The sequence below is a fragment of the Nerophis lumbriciformis genome, linkage group LG04 (assembly GCF_033978685.3).
Source record: "Nerophis lumbriciformis linkage group LG04, RoL_Nlum_v2.1, whole genome shotgun sequence".
NCBI lineage: Eukaryota > Metazoa > Chordata > Actinopteri > Syngnathiformes > Syngnathidae > Nerophis > Nerophis lumbriciformis.
In genome coordinates this window covers 35,982,501-36,002,042 of record NC_084551.2, presented here as the reverse complement: position 1 = coordinate 36,002,042, position 19,542 = coordinate 35,982,501, and the positions used below count along the sequence as shown (strand labels likewise).

General features: G+C 42.9%; 1 protein-coding gene across 1 annotated transcript in view; it reads left to right on the top strand.

Moving 5' to 3' along the window:
* Positions 1–10,612, top strand: part of pde11al (phosphodiesterase 11a, like) — a 39,321-nt gene extending 28,709 nt beyond the window's left edge. Inside the window, 3 exon segments of the mRNA XM_072913012.1 lie at positions 6,524–6,607; positions 6,682–6,819; positions 6,821–10,612. Coding sequence (XP_072769113.1) covers positions 6,524–6,607; positions 6,682–6,819; positions 6,821–6,922 — 324 coding nt within the window. The 3' untranslated portion in view covers positions 6,923–10,612.
* The last annotated feature ends 8,930 nt before the right edge of the window (positions 10,613–19,542 follow it).

The window sequence follows — 19,542 nt, the reverse complement described above, 5'->3', positions numbered from 1 at the left end:
GTTGGGAAAGGTGGCAATAAATACTGATAAAGTTGAGGAATGCTCATCAAACACTTATTTGGAACATCCCACAGGTGTGCAGGCTAATTGGGAACAGGTGGGTGCCATGATTGGGTATAAAAACAGCTTCCCAAAAAATGCTCAGTCTTTTACAAGAAAGGATGGGGCGAGGTACACCCCTTTGTCCACAACTGCGTGAGCAAATAGTCAAACAGTTTAAGAACAACGTTTCTCAAAGTGCAATTGCAAGAAATTTAAGGATTTCAACATCTACGGTCCATAATATCATCAAAAGGTTCAGAGAATCTGGAGAAATCACTCCACGTAAGCGGCAAGGCCGGAAACCAACATTGAATGACCGTGACCTTCGATCCTTCAGACGGCACTGTATCAAAAACCGACATCAATCTCTAAAGGATATCACCACATGGGCTCAGGAACACTTCAGAAAACCACTGTCACTACATCTGTCAGTGCAAGTTAAAGCTCTACTATGCAAAGCAAAAGCCATTTATCAACAACATCCAGAAACGCCGCCGGCTTCTCTGGGCCCGAGATTATCTAAGATGGACTGATGCAAAGTGGGAAAGTGTTCCGTAGTCTGACGAGTCAACATTTCAAATCGTTTTTGGAAATATTCGACATCGTGTCATCCGTACCAAAGGGGAAGCGAACCATCCAGACTGTTATCGACGCAAAGTTGAAAAGCCAGCATCTGTGATGGTATGGGGTGCATTAGTGCCCAAGGCATGGGTAACTTACACATCTGTGAAGGCACCATTAATGCTGAAAGGTACATACAGGTTTTGGAACAACATATGCTGCCATCTAAGCGCCGTCTTTTTCATGGACACCCCTGCTTATTTCAGCAAGACAATGCCAAGCCACATTCAGCACGTGTTACAACAGCTTGGCTTCGTAAAAAAAAAGAGTGCGGGTACTTTCCTGGCCTGCCTGCAGTCCAGACCTGTCTCCCATCGAAAATGTGTGGCGCATTATGAAGCGTAAAATACGACAGCGGAGACCCCGGACTGTTGAACGACTGAAGCTCTACATAAAACAAGAATGGGAAAGAATTCCACTTTCAAAGCTTCAACAATTAGTTTCCTCAGTTCCCAATCATTTATTGAGTGTTGTTAAAAGAAAAGGTGATGTAACACAGTGGTGAACATGCCCTTTCCCAACTACTTTGGCACGTGTTGCAGCCATGAAATTCTAAGTTAATTATTATTTGCAAAAAAAAAATAAAGTTTATGAGTTTGAACATCAAATATCTTGTCTTTGTAGTGCATTCAATTGAATATGGGTTGAAAAGGATTTGCAAATCGTTGTATTCCGTTTATATTTACATCTAACACAATTTCCCAACTCATATGGAAACGGGGTTTGTACAAATGAGCCATAATATGGGTTTGCCAATATTTTTTTAAATACAATGGCAGCTCAACTTAAAAGTGGAAGTAATATTTATAACAGGCCATTGCAATTTGAGCAATAAATAGTTAATATTAGGGGTATAAGGATTGATCGATACATCCATCCATCCATCCATCTTCTTCCGCTTATCCGAGGTCGGGTCGCGGGGGCAGCAGCTTAAGCAGGGAAGCCCAGACTTCCCTCTCCCCAGCCACTTCGTCCAGCTCTTCCTGTGGGACCCCGAGGCGTTCCCAGGCCAGCCGGGAGACATAGTCTTCCCAACGTGTCCTGGGTCTTCCCCGCGGCCTCCTACCGGTGGGACGTGCCCTAAACACCTCCCTAGGGAGGCGTTCTGGTGGCATCCTGACCAGATGCCCGAACCACCTCATCTGGCTCCTCTCGATGTGGAGGAGCAGCGGCTTTACTTTGAGCTCCTCCCGGATGGCAGAGCTTCTCACCCTATCTCTAAGGGAGAGCCCCGCCACCCGGCGGAGGAAACTCATTTCGGCCGCTTGTACCCGTGATCTTGTCCTTTCGGTCATAACCCAAAGCTCATGACCATAGGTGAGGATGGGAACGTAGATCGACCGGTAAATTGACAGCTTTGCCTTCCGGCTCAGCTCCTTCTTCACCACAACGGATCGATACAGCGTCCGCATTACTGAAGACGCCGCACCGATCCGCCTGTCGATCTCACGATCCACTCTTCCCCCACTCGTGAACAAGACTCCGAGGTACTTGAACTCCTCCACTTGGGGCAAGATCTCCTCCCCAACCCGGAGATGGCACTCCACCCTTTTCCGGGCGAGAACCATGGACTCGGACTTGGAGGTGCTGATTCTCATCCCAGTCGCTTCACACTCAGCTGCGAACCGATCCAGTGAGAGCTGAAGATCCTGGCCAGATGAAGCCATCAGGACCACATCATCTGCAAAAAGCAGAGACCTAATCCTGCAGCCACCAAACCAGATCCCCTCAACGCCTTGACTGCGCCTAGAAATTCTGTCCATAAAAGTTATGAACAGAATCGGTGACAAAGGGCAGCCTTGGCGGAGTCCAACCCTCACTGGAAACGTGTCCGACTTACTACCGGCAATGCGGACCAAGCTCTGGCACTGATCATACAGGGAGCGGACTGCCACAATCAGACAGTCCGATACCCCGTACTCTCTGAGCACTCCCCACAGGACTTCCCGAGGGACACGGTCGAATGCCTTCTCCTAGTCCACAAAACACATGTAGACTGGTTGGGCAAACTCCCATGCACCCTCAAGGACCCTGCCGAGAGTATAGAGCTGGTCCACAGTTCCACGACCAGGACGAAAACCACACTGTTCCTCCTGAATCCGAGGTTCGACTATCCGGCGTAGCCTCCTCTCCAGTACACCTGAATAGACCTTACCGGGAAGGCTGAGGAGTGTGATCCCACGATAGTTAGAACACACCCTCCGGTTCCCCTTCTTAAAGAGAGGAACCTTCACCCCGGTCTGCCAATCCAGAGGTACCGCCCCCGATGTCCACGCGATGCTGCAGAGTCTTGTCAACCAAGACAGCCCCACAGCATCCAGAGCCTTAAGGAACTCCGGGCGGATCTCATCTACCCCCGGGGCCTTGCCACCGAGGAGCTTTTTAACTACCTCAGCAATCTCAGCCCCAGAAATAGGAGAGCCCACCACATACTCCCCAGGCACTGCTTCCTCATAGGAAGACGTGTTGGTGGGATTGAGGAGGTCTTCGAAGTATTCCCTCCACCGATCCACAACATCCGCAGTCGAGGTCAGCAGAACACCATCCTCACCATACACGGTGTTGATAGTGCACTGCTTCCCCTTCCTGAGGCGGCGGATGGTGGACCAGAATTGCTTCGAAGCCGTCCGGAAGTCGTTTTCCATGGCCTCACCGAACTCCTCCCATGTCCGAGTTTTTGCCTCTGCGACCGCTGAAGCCGCACACCGCTTGGCCTGTCGGTACTTGTCCGCTGCCTCAGGAGTCCTATGAGCCAAAAGAACCCGATAGGACTCCTTCTTCAGCTTGACGGCATCCCTCACCGCCGGTGTCCACCAACGGGTTCTAGGATTACCGCCACGACAAGCACCAACTACCTTGCGGCCACAGCTCCAATCAGCCGCCTCGACAATAGAGGCGCGGAACATGGTCCATTCGGACTCAATGTCCAGCACCTCCCTCGTGACATGTTCAAAGTTCTTCCGGAACTCCTCTCTGAGCTGCCACCTTAACGTGGTAGAGGAGTTTGCGTGTCCCAATGATCCTAGGAGCTATGTTGTCCGGGGGCTTTATGCCCCCTGGTAGGGTCTCCCAAGGCAAACTGGTCCTAGGTGAGGGATCAGACAAAGAGCAGCTCGAAGATCTCTATGAGGAACACTGACAAGGAACCCAGATTTCCCTCGCCCGGACGCGGGTCACCGGGGCCCCCCTCTGGAGCCAGGCCCGGAGGTGGGGCACGATGGCGAGCGCCTGGTGGCCGGGCCTGCCCCCATGGGGCCCGGCCGGGCACAGCCCGAAGAGGCAACGTGGGTCCCCCCTCCAATGGGCTCACCACCCATAGCAGGGGTCATAGAGGTCGGGTGCGATGTGAGCTGGGCGGCAGCCGAAGGCAGGGCACTTGGCGGTCCGATCCTCGGCTACAGAAGCTAGCTCTTGGGACGTGGAACGTCACCTCGCTGGGGGGGAAGGAGCCTGAGCTAGTGCGCGAGGTGGAGAAGTTCCGGCTAGATATAGTCGGACTCACTTCGACGCACAGCAAGGGCTCTGGAACCAGTTCTCTCGAGAGGGGCTGGACTCTCTTCCACTCTGGCGTTGCCGGCAGTGAGAGGCGACGGGCTGGGGTGGCAATTCTTGTTTCCCCCCGGCTCAGAGCCTGCACATTGGAGTTCAACCCGGTGGACGAGAGGGTAGCTTCCCTCCGCCTTCGGGTGGGGGAACGGGTCCTGACTGTGGTTTGCGCTTACGCGCCAAACCGCAGCTCAGAGTACCCACCCTTTTTGGATTCACTCGAGGGAGTACTTGAGAGTGCGCCCCCGGGTGATTCCCTCGTTCTACTGGGAGACTTCAATGCTCATGTTGGCAGCGACAGTGAAACCTGGAGAGGCGTGATTGGGAAGAATGGCCGCCCGGATTTGAATCCGAGTGGTGTTTTGTTATTGGACTTTTGTGCTCGTCACAGATTGTCAATAACAAACACCATGTTCAAACATAAGGGTGTCCATATGTGCACTTGGCACCAGGACACCCTAGGCCGCAGTTCCATGATCGACTTTGTAGTTGTGTCATCGGATTTGCGGCCTCATGTTTTGGACACTCGGGTGAAGAGAGGGGCGGAGCTTTCTACCGATCACCACCTGGTGGTGAGTTGGCTGCGATGGTGGGGGAGGATGCCGGACAGACCTGGCAGGCCCAAACGCATTGTGAGGGTTTGCTGGGAACGTCTGGCAGAGTCTCCTGTCAGAGAGAGTTTCAATTCCCACCTCCGGAAGAACTTTGATCGATACATCGACATATCAATTTATATTCTTAAATTTCAAGTATACAAAGCTGTGCTTGGCACGTTTGCCTTCCCAGAGATAGGTATCAATCTAAGATCATTTTAAAAGGGAATCATTCCGTGTTATCGATACTAGTAAGAGGAAAACATTTGATTTCATAACGACAGACTTTATATGAAGTTAATCACATAAAATGTTCGCATTAAATCTGTTTAATTAAATCTGTGACATATGTGTCTGTGGGCCTTTAAGAGATGGTGCTGTTTTGTGTGCGAGTGCAGCAGACTAGTGAATGTAGTCCCGCGAGTTTGGGTGTCTGTGTGTTCAGTGTTTAAACGTGAGTTGTGGCGATCAGCAGCTCTTGTATATACATTAAGTGTGTTTTGACTCCCTGATTTTGTTATTGCGTGTTAAGAAAACGTCTTAGAGTGTATCTCCGACTGGTCACATATGATATACCGGCAGAAACGTGGTCGCTATAATGCTGTTTTGGGCGGTATATCATATGTCCATCCATCCATCCATCCATCTTCTTCCGCTTATCCGAGGTCGGGTCGCGGGGGCAGCAGCTTAAGCAGGGAAGCCCAGACTTCCCTCTCCCCAGCCACTTCGTCCAGCTCCTCCCGGGGGATCCCGAGGCGTTCCCAGGCCAGCCGGGAGACATAGTCTTCCCAGCGTGTCCTGGGTCTTCCCCGTGGCCTCCTACCGGTCGGACGTGCCCGAAACACCATATGTGACTGTGTTAAAATAAACTACAAAATTAAAAATGGCGGCCGGATGGTTTGCGGTTTAAGCCATGCCCACTTCCGGGGTCATAAATCAATCCCCTGTTATCCCCCCTTAACTAGTGGGTCCATGGAGGCCATTCCCCCTTTTTGGGGGGTCATAAAAGCACCCCTCACTTCCGGTCATAAAACAATTCCCCGCAACCCACAGTGGCCCCCCTTCTAAATCTCTCTGGTATGTAATAAGTACGATACTCATAGTTTAACTTTGTAGGGCTCAACAAAAGACAAGACTGGCGCATTCAACATAAAGGCAAAGACGACTTCCTGACTACGGCAACACAACTAGGACAAACTGAAAATAATTCACACTTGTAAATAAGACTCAGAAAAGTAAGAAAACAAGATACAACAACTGGACAGCACATACCAATGGAATCTATTTGTTGTGGTATACCCTTTTTAAGTTTAATTTAATTACCAGTCAACATTTCTGATTTAAAGAATCTGGCGCATTCAACATAAAGGCAAAGACTACTTCCTGACTACGGCAACACAACTAGGACAAACTGAAAATAATTCACACTTGTAAATAAGACTCAGAAAAGTAAGAAAACAAGATACAACAACTGGACAGCACATACCAATGGAATCTATTTGTTGTGGTATACCTTTTTTAAGTTTAATTTAATTATTATTATTATTATTATCATTAGGGTTTGTTGGCTAGGTTTTTCAATGGTTTGTAATATTTGGGGAGATTTTATTTGGTTATAAGGGGCAAGTGAGCACAAAACCCATGCAACATAAACTGATGTACCAATGAGTGTATATTTTCATTGTACAAACCCTACCACTGCTTTTATTATGCGTTTGTAGGCCATATTTGACCGCAATCGCAAAGATGAGTTACCTGCCTTACAGCTAGAGTGGATAGATGGCATCTGTAAACCACTCTATCAGGTATTGGACATATAGAACTAATGCATCTCATTCATTGTGTAATAGCAAAAAAGTAATTTATTTTCCCCCTTCAGTCACTGCTGAAGCTCAACAAGAAATTGCAGCCAATGGTGGAAGGGATAGACGCCAACCGAACAAAGTGGCAGGAACTGTGCCCGTCTAACGAGCACACAGGCGACGACGCCTCGGTGAACAATCAGAGCAATGAAGCCAGCCAGCCAGAACCCTGAGGCTGTGGAAGCCAGCAAAGACTCCTTTGTCAAACCAGCGGAAAACACCAAGAGGGATCAAAGGGTCATCAGGTGTGAAATTTGAACCATACACAACAGCTGGACCAAAGGAAAGTGAGGTTCTGCCTCCAATTAAGACTGACTGGAATACTTTACCCTGTGATTGTAAAACACCCGCCCTGGTATTACTACAATGGCTTAGAAAAACTGGTATTACCAAATTTTCCTCAAATAGAGGCAGAAGGGGTTTATTAACTCAACAGCAGAGCGTATCAAGGAAGTGGAATGTGTTTGTGTTTCCTTTGCAGAAAATTCAGAGGAGCTACATGTTGTCGATGGATCAGGATGTACTTGTCTGATCAACCTTATAGTGCTCAGGTGACGTCATGATCGTAAGACGAGACAAAGCTCTCCAAAGAAGTTAGAAACCAAGGATTGCGTAATATGGTATCTTAGCCACGCCCACTTTGGGTCCATGTAAGCGCCCATAAATTCATCCACTTGTGGCGACTCCAAGTTTTTTACATGGAGTACTCATTCATATTGCATGTTAATGAGACCCTCATCAACAAGCAACCAATTTCACTTAAAAAAGTATGTAAACATATCTGCCAAGAGAGGACCAAACCTACATTTGCCACTTTTCAGATGTATGTATACGTTTAAAATGCAGAGCTTTTGTTCTACATGATGTGGAAATTCCATATGGTCTTGTGAATCTTGTGAACGGTCAGATACTCGAACTTGACGAGATCTTTTGATTTTAGGAAGTCCATGCATGGCAATTTGCTAGCGACTGCTAGCAAGGTGACCACTACACCAGATTCTCCAATATTCCTCCAATTAATCCAGTATTCTTCGTAACTGTTAGCTGATAACTTTTATTAGCACAAAACTGCATGACGGGGTGTGTTTCTACGCATGTAAGAGGACCCTCGACCAATCGCAACAGAGTAGACGTGATGGGGAAGGAGGCTGCAGAATGTCAGCCAAGAGGAGGGGAATGCAGATTTACTGTACATACCAGTCAACATTTCTGATTTAAAGAAACTTACTATAGTGCCCCATTGAGATCCAATATCATTTTAAAAGCCCCTAAAATGAGCAGGATAGTACCTGTTTCAGGGTTTAAAGCAACATGCCATAGAAAAACAAGCCTGATGGAGTTGTCTTCTTTAAAAAAAAAAAAAGGAAGCCCCGATCAGATGTTACCGTGACCTATCGAAGCATGAAGCCATGAAAGTTTTTGCTTGTTTATGCTACCTTGTGAGTTTTGTGTGCTAGCCTGTCATATTTGATCACTTGCCTTGTGTACAAAACCCACAACGTCTTAAACGTGATTACTTGTATCAGGGGTGTCCAAACTTTTTCCGGCAAAGACTACAGTCAGAAAAATTAAAGAATGTGAGGGCTCACTTTACTACACAAGCTATGCGCAATCCAATGTAGGTCATTACATGCTAAGCTAACTCCATCATTCCCATTATAGCTCTGTACTAATGGTTACAAAGTTAATTAGTCTGATAACAAGTTTTTTTTTCATCAGAGAATGGAATGCACAATTTTTTCCCCGATACAGATAACTTCCTGCTTCACAAGACCAATAGTAATAACCGAGAATATTTATAGCTATTATTTTTTTAAATATATATTTAACTGTAGTTTGTGCACACCTGTCTTTGTGGCTTCCTTTGGGGCAGCTACCGTAAATTCCGGACTATAAGCTTAAGTTTTGAACCGTGCGGCTTTTCAAACGGTGCGGCCAAGTTATGGATTATTTTTCGCTGACGGCCATAATGCAAATAGTTTTTTTATAAAAAGGCAAGCAAAGACACAGAAAAGGTGTATTATTGTTTCTGCTTTTTCACCATTTTTGGTCGAGTTTTCTCACTGCAGGTGCTGCTGTGCTGCATTGCCCTACTGTTTTGACCGAGCTTTCAACCGGAAGTACAATTGCCATTCAGTTTTCTAGCCGTCCATAGCGTTCTTACTCGTATGGATTCTTCATTCATCACTCCAAGCAACATTTGTAGGTTTTACAATCCAACTAAAACAATTCTTACTTACTAAACCTAAAGTATGATGTCTGTAGGAGTGTTTTCATGCATATTTGTACATCTTACCATAATGTAATAAAGCTAGCGTCGTTAGTATTAGATAATATGTAAACACGCTTAAAAGTGTCTTTGTTACTACTGTTAACTTACAATGGCATTTTTTTTGTTTTGTTTTAGTTTCGTAAATTCATCAAGACGTCGCCGTGGAGTTCTTGAGTCTGTTTAGCTGACTGGAGAGCTAGCTTCCAAATCTAGTGGGTCCACGATGATGACTTATGTTTTGTTTGATCAGCTGTTTTACTGCCGTGTGATAGGCACAGTTTGGAAACAATTAAGGTATGTAAATAAATATTTAAATAACTAATTTCACAACATACTGTATATATCTGCGGCTTATAGTCTGGTTAATATATGGAAAATTATTTTTTTCTTCTAAAATTTTGTAGGTGCTGGTTATATACTGTGCGCTCTATAGTCAGAAAATACGGTCCTTTATAAGCGCAAGCGTCTTCCTCGGCTTTCAAAAAAAACATTTGGCATTTCAGGTTTAGGTTTGATGTGTTGAAGCCTGATGGTTTTTTATACCACCTCCTTGCGGAATGTTTTCAAAACATTTGGTGCTCATAGCCAGCAAAATGTCTTCGTCTGAAATTGAAGAAGGCTTGTCATGCTTGTTTACAGCGAGCTCAGGGGAAGTTGATGACATCCTAATAGTTAGGAGAAAGTAAGCGCTTTATTTGCTCACCCTAACCCACCTACAGCACAGCACAGTACAAGTCATCTCACCTTTTTTTTATCAGCTATTTTTTCATGATATTGTATATTGCATATTTCTTCATATCAGTCCGATAATTATATGTTCAATCTGTCTAAGTTTCGGAGTATTTTGAGGGCGAATAAAAAACATGCTGCCCCTGAACTTCACTCTGGACACCACTGGTCTAAAGAATAAAACCCTCTATTTAAACCGATACCTCTGAATGTGTGCTTTGAAGGAAATTGAAGCAAAACAAAACGTTAGTTAACGTGGTGGAGTTCTGTCAGACTTTTGTTAAAACCATTTATTTTATCTAGGGTCATGTGACTCAAGAAAAAGTCAATTTGAAAGTTTTTATCACAAACTGACTTTATATCAAAGTAAAGCTTTGTATTGGATGCTGCCTGGTTGCTATACAGAGAAGTTTTTTTGTGGAGTTTTTAACCTTCCTGAATGTAAAGATCTTATTCCTGAATGTCATGAATTTGCTGCCTTGTTTTGTTACCCTCATTCCTGCTGCATGGCCTTGTTGGAGATACTTGCAGATGAACTGTTCATTGTTTGGAAAGCATGTTTTTTTATCAGCACTGCAACTATACGTAACTAGAGTGCATAGTAAATGAAGACAATGCACCACATAATGTATTTTTCTTACGTGGATCTCAAGGTTATAATTAATTTTCTCAACCATTGCTGAAATGTCTTATAAATGTGAAATATGACTATTTTAATAACGCTGCCTCTTCATAGTGCATGTCCAGCTGTCCCACTCTGGTTAGGAAGGATCAATCCTTGTCTGCACCATTATTTTAGTTTTCATTTTAAATCCTGTGTAAGTGCACCGCATGCTGCCACTTGTTTGATACTGGACTTCATGCCTTCAACTGCCTGATCAGATTGGCTTTGCGTGACATTGCTCTCAAGGATAAAAATATATATTTTACGCTATAACTTTTGGATTTTACTACACTGGATGCACTACTTTTCTGATCATTGGTGGTAGTATTAAAATGTTTTGTGGATAAAGAAGTGAAGTGATATTTGAGTCATTTTCAAATAATTTTGGATGATCAAATTCCAACTGTTTGCAAGCTAATAACTATATGTTAATCTAAGCCAATGCTTCTCAAATAGGGGGGCGGGCTCCCCTTAGGGAGGCACGATGAGGTGTCAGGGAGGGCCCGAGAGTCAAGGGACTTTCAGTATTAGCATCATTTTTCATTCTTGAACAATACACAAGACTCCAACTTGTGGCAGCAATGCTCGAATGAAACAAGGTTCAACCAGAAAATATGACCAAGTATAGAGCCCTTTGTTTTTCAACAGGGCTTTATAAATAGATAAATCAATTTTATTGATAAATTCCAGTTTTCTGTTGCAGACGATTTAAAAAATAAAAGTATTTTGTTTTTCTGCTCTTGCTCCAGCATATGTTTTGACCCCAGAAGCTGACCCTTGTCCTCCCCTTTATTTCCTTAGCGGAGATTCACACACGTAGAAAAACATGGTTAATGCTAACGTTAACCAGAGCGAGACGTTTGTTCCAAAGAAAAGTGTTGTCAGTGGTTTGGATATGCGGCAAAAGGTGTGGAACAAACGCAAGTTTGTCCAAAGAAGGCAGCAGCATAACAAACTTATTCCAGCATCTGAAATCAAAGCATTGAGCAAAGTGCGGGAAATGCAACTCTTCATGACGCAAACAAGACCGCAGTAACCCTTAAAAAGCAAAGGTGTGTGGTGGAATTATTTCACGCATCGCTAAAGATGTGGTGCCCAAAAGCCTGCGTTTTCTCAATGCTACATTTTTATTTACCCAAGTATTTTATTCAAGACAAAAGATTTAAGTTTGTACATTATCAATTTCCAATGTTGGAGTTTATTTATGTGCATATGCTACTTTTTTTTTTTTTACAAAAGTATTTTATTCAAGACTTTATAACTTTCCATAAGAAGCTTATATTAAAAAAAACTATTTGATTAGGACAATGCATCATAGTACATGTGCCAGAAGCTCAACTTAATCTATTTCATCGGTTTAGTTTTTTGAAAATTATTCTTTACACAGTCCAATTTGTTTTATCTGGTCTAAAAAGAACCAACTTTATAACGATTATAATTTTGCTAAGAGTAAGATGCAGTGTGTGCAGTGTCATTTCAAACTACCATGTTGATCAAATGAAAGCAAAACGTGTTTTAAATTATCTTCGTCATTTGAATTTATTGGTTTCCTTAAAACCTCTCTTTGGACTTTCTCTTTTAAAACTCTGATTTTTTTGTACCTGTGTTGTTATTGTTTGTCTATTGTGTCCATGTCTCTGTCTTACTGTGTGGTTGTGTTTTTCTTACCTGTCTTTGGACAATGGTTGCAATTTAGCTGTTGTGCTAATTCCAGCATATTTATGTTGAAGCTATTGTTGCGGTACTGTCCTAATTCAAATAAATAAATACATAAAAATAAAAAAATACCCTAAAAGTTGGGAGACATATCGGGAAAAATCGTACATCTAATTTTTTGTGAAAAAAATCGGAGAGTTTATTTTTAGGCCATTTCGCCTCTATGTCTCCCCATACACAGTGTGGAGACGCTCTCCTAAGTTAATAATAATCACCTCCATTAAGGCAAAAAAACTGTTTTTCTTAGTATATTAAGTATCATTTTTAACTATATTAACTATTATCACTGGAGGACAAACATGTTACACACCAAGAGCAAGCCAAGAGCTGTCATGCTAATAGCTAAACTAGCTGCTGAGCTAGCTTGAAACAACACCAAGAAAAAAGTGAGTAAAGTTTAAGAAGTGAAGATGGAAGCACGTTACAGCAGAAAGTAAACAGTTATTAACTGGAAACTAATGAGTAGATTAGTAGGAGTTAGAGAGAGGATAATACAACAACAACTGTCAGTACACGACAGTACTTTAGACACAAGAGGAAGGCAGATTGATCCATATGTACATTACATTGTGTCAATACCAAGGGTAGTATCAGTATATGATCGATACTGGAGTGATGAGATAGATATATTTCCATTTTCTCAAAATAATTTTTTTGTTGTTTTTGTTGATGTTTACAAATTGAGGGAATCCTTTCCTAGATACAGGAGGACTTTGAGGGCAAAAACCAAAGCATTTCAAGGAGTAATAAATACCGTATTTTTCGGACTATCCTTTCATTTTCTCAAAACTCTACATTGCGCCTTTTAACCCGGTGCGCCGAATGTACGGAATAATTTTGGTTGTGTTTACCGACCTTAAAGCTATTTTATTTGGTACATGGTGAAATGATAAGTGTGACCAGTAGATGGCAGTCACACATAAGAGATACGTGTAGACTGCAGTAAACAACACCAACATTTTATATGTTCCATTGAAAATATAGAACATTACACACGGCGCTCAACAATCTATCAAAATGTTTTAGTACGATTTTGGTAAGCTAAGAAGCTGCACCGCTTGATGGATTGTACTGTGCTTCAACATACGAGTATTTTTATGATGTGTGTATAAGGTAAGACATTATACCTGGCATTTTGTTTCGCAATATTATGCAAAAGCAATGTTTCTTACCTTCTGGTACCTGCTGATCTGTATTTGGGATCTGCATAAGTCCTGAAAATTACCGTGCTTTCGCCTTTGTAGTCGATAAGCTTCTTCTTTTTCTCTATCTTCTTCATCCATCCATCCATCCATCTTCTTCCGCTTATCCGAGGTCGGGTCGCGGGGGCAGCAGCCTAAGCAGGGAAGCCCAGACTTCCCTCTCCCCAGCCACTTCGTCCAGCTCTTCCTGTGGGACCCCGAGGCGTTCCCAGGCCAGCGGGGAGACATAGTCTTCCCAACGTGTCCTGGGTCTTCCCCGCGGCCTCCTACCGGTCGGACGTGCCCTAAACACCTCCCTAGGGAGGCGGTTGGGTGGCATCCTGACCAGATGCCCGAACCACCTCATCTGGCTCCTCTCGATGTGTTCTTGTTATAGGAAATTAATTCTCCGTTGTTGTAATTTCTAATATAAAGTAGTATAAAGTTCTTACTTATATCTGTCAGTAAACTCGCCATGAAAGCGCTAAAACATACCGGTGTAGTGAGTTTAATTATTCACCCAAGGAACTTTAGTTATTAGAGAGTTCCGGTCGGACGTTTTTTCACGGGACACATTTCCGGCGTTGTTGCACTCGTGAGCCACGGATGAGGAGATGCTGCTCCGTTATTGATTGAAGTAAAGTCTGAATGTCATTAAATCAGTTAGCTCCATCTTTTGACACTTCTTCCACACCCGTCCTTGCACGCTACACCGCTACAACAAAGATGACGAAGAAAAGATGCTGCCAAAGGTGAGCCACGTAAATAAGACCGCCCACAAAACGGCGCATCCTGAAGCGACTGTCAGAAAGTGACTTGAAGATGATCTGTAAAACATAATGTTAGAATAATTGTATCTAAGTTATCACAAAAAGTTTGTGTTTCTTGAGTTCTCAGCAAGAAGACAAAAGCTGTCTTTGAACCTACCAAGAAGAAGGCTTGTAAAACTCTACTGTGTAGGGGGGAAAGCAACCTGAAGGTGTTCCGTTTCTTTCATGTATTATAATCAGCAGAAATATATTGTCTTGACCCAAGAACTACAAAAGCGAAGAGGAAGCAGGATCAGACTCCCCTCCAGGCACTGCTTCTTTGAACTGTTTTACGACCTTTTCTGTGGACTCTTTACGACCTTTTCTTTTTAACTGTTCTGTAACCAAAGGCAACGCTGTTTACGACCCATGTCCCTTAGAAATAGCTGTTGCCATGTAATCAGGGAAAGTCCAAATAAAAAGAGGTGGCGTACAATCTTTCGCCAGGCCGTGCTGAGACACTGTACAAGGGTAGTGTCCAGGCGTCTCTCCTCACTGAGCCAAATTGAATTCTGTCTCTGTTTAATTCTTTTCTTCTTGTCTCATTTAATAGATGTCATCAGTGTTTGAACCTGACACATAATCTATGCAATATTTTGACCAAATAACCACCATTACATGTTATGTAGACCACAAGGAAGTGTTTTCAATTTAGAAAAAAAAAGACCTCTTTAATGCGCCCTTTAATTTGGTGCGCCTTTTGTATGAAAATAGACCTGACAAGACCCGCTCATCGGCAGTGCGCCTTATAATCTGGTGCGCCCTATGGTCCGAAATATACGGTAGAGGTTTTCTATTTTGTTTAGGTATTGAGTACTATTAACTTTGTTTTGATCAAAAATTGTATGTCATAAAAGACAATAATGAACTAGTTTAAATATTGTGTTGCGATTGTTAAACTTCCAATGACACTCATCATAAATACATTGAACATCGTCAGCATAAAACCCTGATCGGAACATCTCTACTTTTGAGGCTGCGCTAACTGAACAAATGGACGAGGAGAGCGCATAATGTCAAAGGTTAACTCCACAAGGAAACAGGCGTACAGAGAGCATATTACAGTGAGACACTTCCCCTCATCATGGAGTCTCTTTTATATAACCCGCTCTTCATGTGTGAGCGCTGTTTGATGTTGATGTTAATAAGGCATGGCGGGGAGGCTACACTGTACAAGGCCCAGCCAGTCAGAGCTGAGCCTTAATCTATAATTTAACATGGATTGAGTGGATTCTACACATGGTCCACCATCGACAGAGAGACTTCCAACTTCATGGACCAACGTCTCTTCTGTGCTGCATATTTCCCATTTCTATTGGCTTACTCAGTACAGTAGTTCTATATCCGTACGAGCATAACGTTGCATCACATGATAGTGTAAGCATCCCAAGGAGAGATGCTTCAATGTTAAATAACCTCTGATGTTTTTAGCCCCCAAGCCATAATGAAGTCATCCTTTACTGCCTGTTAGGCACAACTGTCCTATTTATCTAACAACCAGACCATACAAATGTGATTGTGAGCATGCATTAAATATTCATACTCTCAACAGTTACTGTAATGGGTCTGCTGGACTCATTATTACCATTGTGTATTCATCTAGCGATTTGTTAATTGTGCATCACATAGAACTACATAAGATGACCAACAGCATGCAGCACAGAGCCAACGAGCTGTATCGTTATTGATAATAATCAATAAGTGTTCATCAGTACGCCCACAATATGCAGCCAAGTCAACTAAAATCTACAGAAAAAAGAATACTTGTATAAAAAACCCACAGATTGGCAATAGCTCGCCTACTGGAAAAATATGAAATAATATTAGCTATGTTTGTGTTTTAAAGGCCTACTGAAATGACATTTTTTTATTTAAACGGGGATAGCAGATCCATTCTATGTGTCATACTTGATCACTTCGCGATATTGCCATATTTTTGCTGAAAGGATTTAGTATAGAACAACGACGATAAAGTTCGCAACTTTTGGTCGCTGATAAAAAAAAGCCTTGCCTGTACCGGAAGTAGCGTGACGTCACAAGTTGAAAGTCTCCTCACATTTCCCCATTGTTTACACCAGCAGCGAGAGCGATTGGGACCGAGAAAGCGACGATTACCCCATCAATTTGAGCCAGGATGAAATATTTGTGGATGAGGAACGTGAGAGTGAAGTATTAGAGTGCAGTGCAGGACGCATCTTTTTTCGCTCTGACCGTAACTTAGGTACAAGGGCTCATTGGATTGCACACTCTCTCCTTTTTCCATTGTGGATCACGGATTTGTATTTTAAACCACCTCGGATACTATATCCTCTTGAAAATGAGAGTCGAGAACGCGAAATGGACATTCACAGTGACTTTTATCTCCACGACAATACACCGTTGAAGCACTTTAGCTACGGAGCTAACGTGATAGCATCGGGCTTAACTGCAGATAGAAACAAAATAAATAAACCCCTGACTGGAAGGATAGACAGAAAATCAACAATACTATTAAACCATGGACCTGTAACTACACGGTTAATGCTTTCCAGCCTGGAGAAGCTTAACAATGCTGTTGCTAACGACGCCATTGAATCTAACTTAGCTACGGACCTCGACAGAGCTATGATAAAAACATTAGCTCTCCACCTACACCAACCCTCATCTGCTCATCAACACCGAAGCTCACCTGCGTTCCAGCGATCGACGAAGCGACGAAGGACTTCACCCGATCATCGATGCGGTCGGCGGCTAGTGTCGGATAGCGCGTCTGCTATCCAAGTCAAAGTCCTCCTGGTTGTGTTGCTGTAGCCAGACGCTAATACACCGATCGCATCTACAGCTTTCTTCTTTGCAGTCTCCATTGTTCATTAAACAAATTGCAAAAGATTCACCAACACAGATGTCCAGAATACTGTGGAATTTTGAGATGAAAACTGAGCTTTTTGTATTGGATACAATGGCGTCTCAATACTTCCGTTTCAACCATCGACGTCACGCGCATACGTCATCATACCTAGACGTTTTCAACCGGAAGTTTCGCAGGAAATTTTAAATTGCACTTTATAAGTTAACCCGGCTGTATTGGCATGTGTTGCAATGTTAAGATGTCATCATTGATATATAAACTATCAGACTGCGTGGTCGGTAGTAGTGGGTTTCAGTAGGCCTTTAATACAGCACTTATATAGCAAGCTTTATAGTAGGAAATGCACAGGAACTTTGTCTAGGAGGATATAGATCAATTGATAGCAATAGAATTTCAAACAAACTGCTTGCCTTTATTTACAAATATAAACATCAACAACACTCTTAATTCCCTTACATCAGGATGGAGAGAAAGAGCGGGCATGCCCTACTTACTGTATATAGCTTGTATGAAATTATAAGTGTATTTTACATTAGGCTGGTCCTAAAAGCACCTTGTTATTGTGCAATACTAATGACTTTCAAATAATAACAGCATTTTGCTGCTAACTCGCTATGTTAATCAAGTACATTACTTAACGATGCACAAAAAAGTCCAACTTTGTCTTTCACCGATTAATGCTTAATTTGTGGACCCCTTCCAATGTAAATACATGTGCCTCCAATCTTTAATTCTTTCAATTCTTGTTAGTGTCAAAGGAAGTGAGGTCGAGGCGAGCAGTAAAGTCTTGGTGATGATGAATGGTTTAAATCAGGGGTTTCAAACTCAATTTACCTGGGGCCCGCCGGAGGCAGAGTCTGGGTGGTATTCAGGTATTCCACAAGTTGTTAAAAAAATTCCAATCTTCTCAAATGTCTTTATATTTATTTTTTAACACAAAAAACAAGTAAAATAAATGGGCAATTTAAGAATGAATAAGAAAATAAGTAAATACATGTTTGAGGATGTGGAATATATTTTAATACCACCTGGTATCACGGTCGTGTTTAGCCAGCGCATGGAGAACGTCTCGATGAACGTAATTTCCACTTTTCCCTGTTCAGCAGCACGGCGGTGGATAATAGCCCGGAAGCCGTCTTGTTTTTACGTTCGATGATCATGTCTTTCATGTTGACATGAACACCATGACATTTGGAGATGGTACAAAGTACCAGGATAGCGAGTGCAAAAAGGTGACTGCTGACGTCGTGCTGTTACTCGAAAAAGAAGTGAAAATGACACCATGCTGTTGTTGTCAACGCAGTAAAAGACAGATGAAATCAAATAGAAATATATGTAGTGTTCATTGTGTCAGGCAACACAAATACAATGCAAATAGCGCGATGCAAGTACAAAATAATCACCCACAAATAACGGTGTGACCCTATAATTGGTCTGTGTTATCAGGGACTGTTATTGCCAACATACACTATGAGCCTTCCTGCACGTCCCTGCAGCCCGCCTGTTTGCCAGCTCTTCGTCTTTTGTGATTTTGTACCTGAGCCTTTTTGTTCTATTGGCACTGTAGTTTTTGTTTTTGGAGACATTGTCATTGTGGACAACAAAGGACTTGTAGCAATCACCACAGTAAGCCACGACTGTACGTAAAATGTCCCGCTGGGTAGCAACTTTAAAAACTTTTTTTGGAAGTGTTGTGAACGCAGCACGGTCGGACGAAGGTCCGTGTGTGCCCAATAGAACTACGAGGCAGCCATCCAGACACGAACGAAAACTCTCCATGGCAACGCTGCTGTCACTTTCAGTCATTGAGAACTGTTTCCATACTTGCATCAAGCCCAGTCAATGTCCCGCCCCCGAGAGCCATACACCCCACCGTGATTGGTAGGTTCGTTGAGCTCCACACACAACACTGTAAAGTGCCATTCCTATAAAACTTGCAGGCCACACCAACATAAAGCAACACAAAGCAACATATCGTTTAAGAGGCTGCAATTGGTCCACGAGTTTCAGACTATAGAAGTAGAATCAACTTATATATATATATCAATATGATATTAATACATATGCATACATGAATAAATATACAAATGTGATGTACAAATAAATAAATAATTTGTATATATAAACGCGTATTTGTAAATATATTTTTGAGATTTGAAAATATATACAAATAAAATGTATAAATATAAAAATGTGCCATAGAAATAAATCAAGAATTTGTATAAATAAACATGTATTTGTAAATATATTTTTGAGATTTGAATATAAATATGCTTGATGTTGTATTTGTATTTGTATTGAATTTGCATATGTGGATCGCTTTTTTGCTTTTGTGTCGATGAGACATTCCTACCACAAACCAGATGCACAAATAAATGTGACTGTGGAGGGGGGCGTGGTCGGCGCGCCTGCTACAGCAATGGTGTGTGTCAGGACCAGCTTCGAAGCACAGCAGGCAGGTGAATGGATTACCCAGTTTAGGCTGATCACTCAATCGCCTGCCATGCTTATCAGTAGCAGCCGGGGCCAAGACTCACGGAGGGAGTTGGAGTTGGAGCGACAGACACGCCGAGAGAAAGACTGGAAAGAAAGACTGAAAAGTCGCAGAACAGTGTGCTGTCGTGGCGCGTGTGCGCAAATAAAACTATTGTCAAACCTG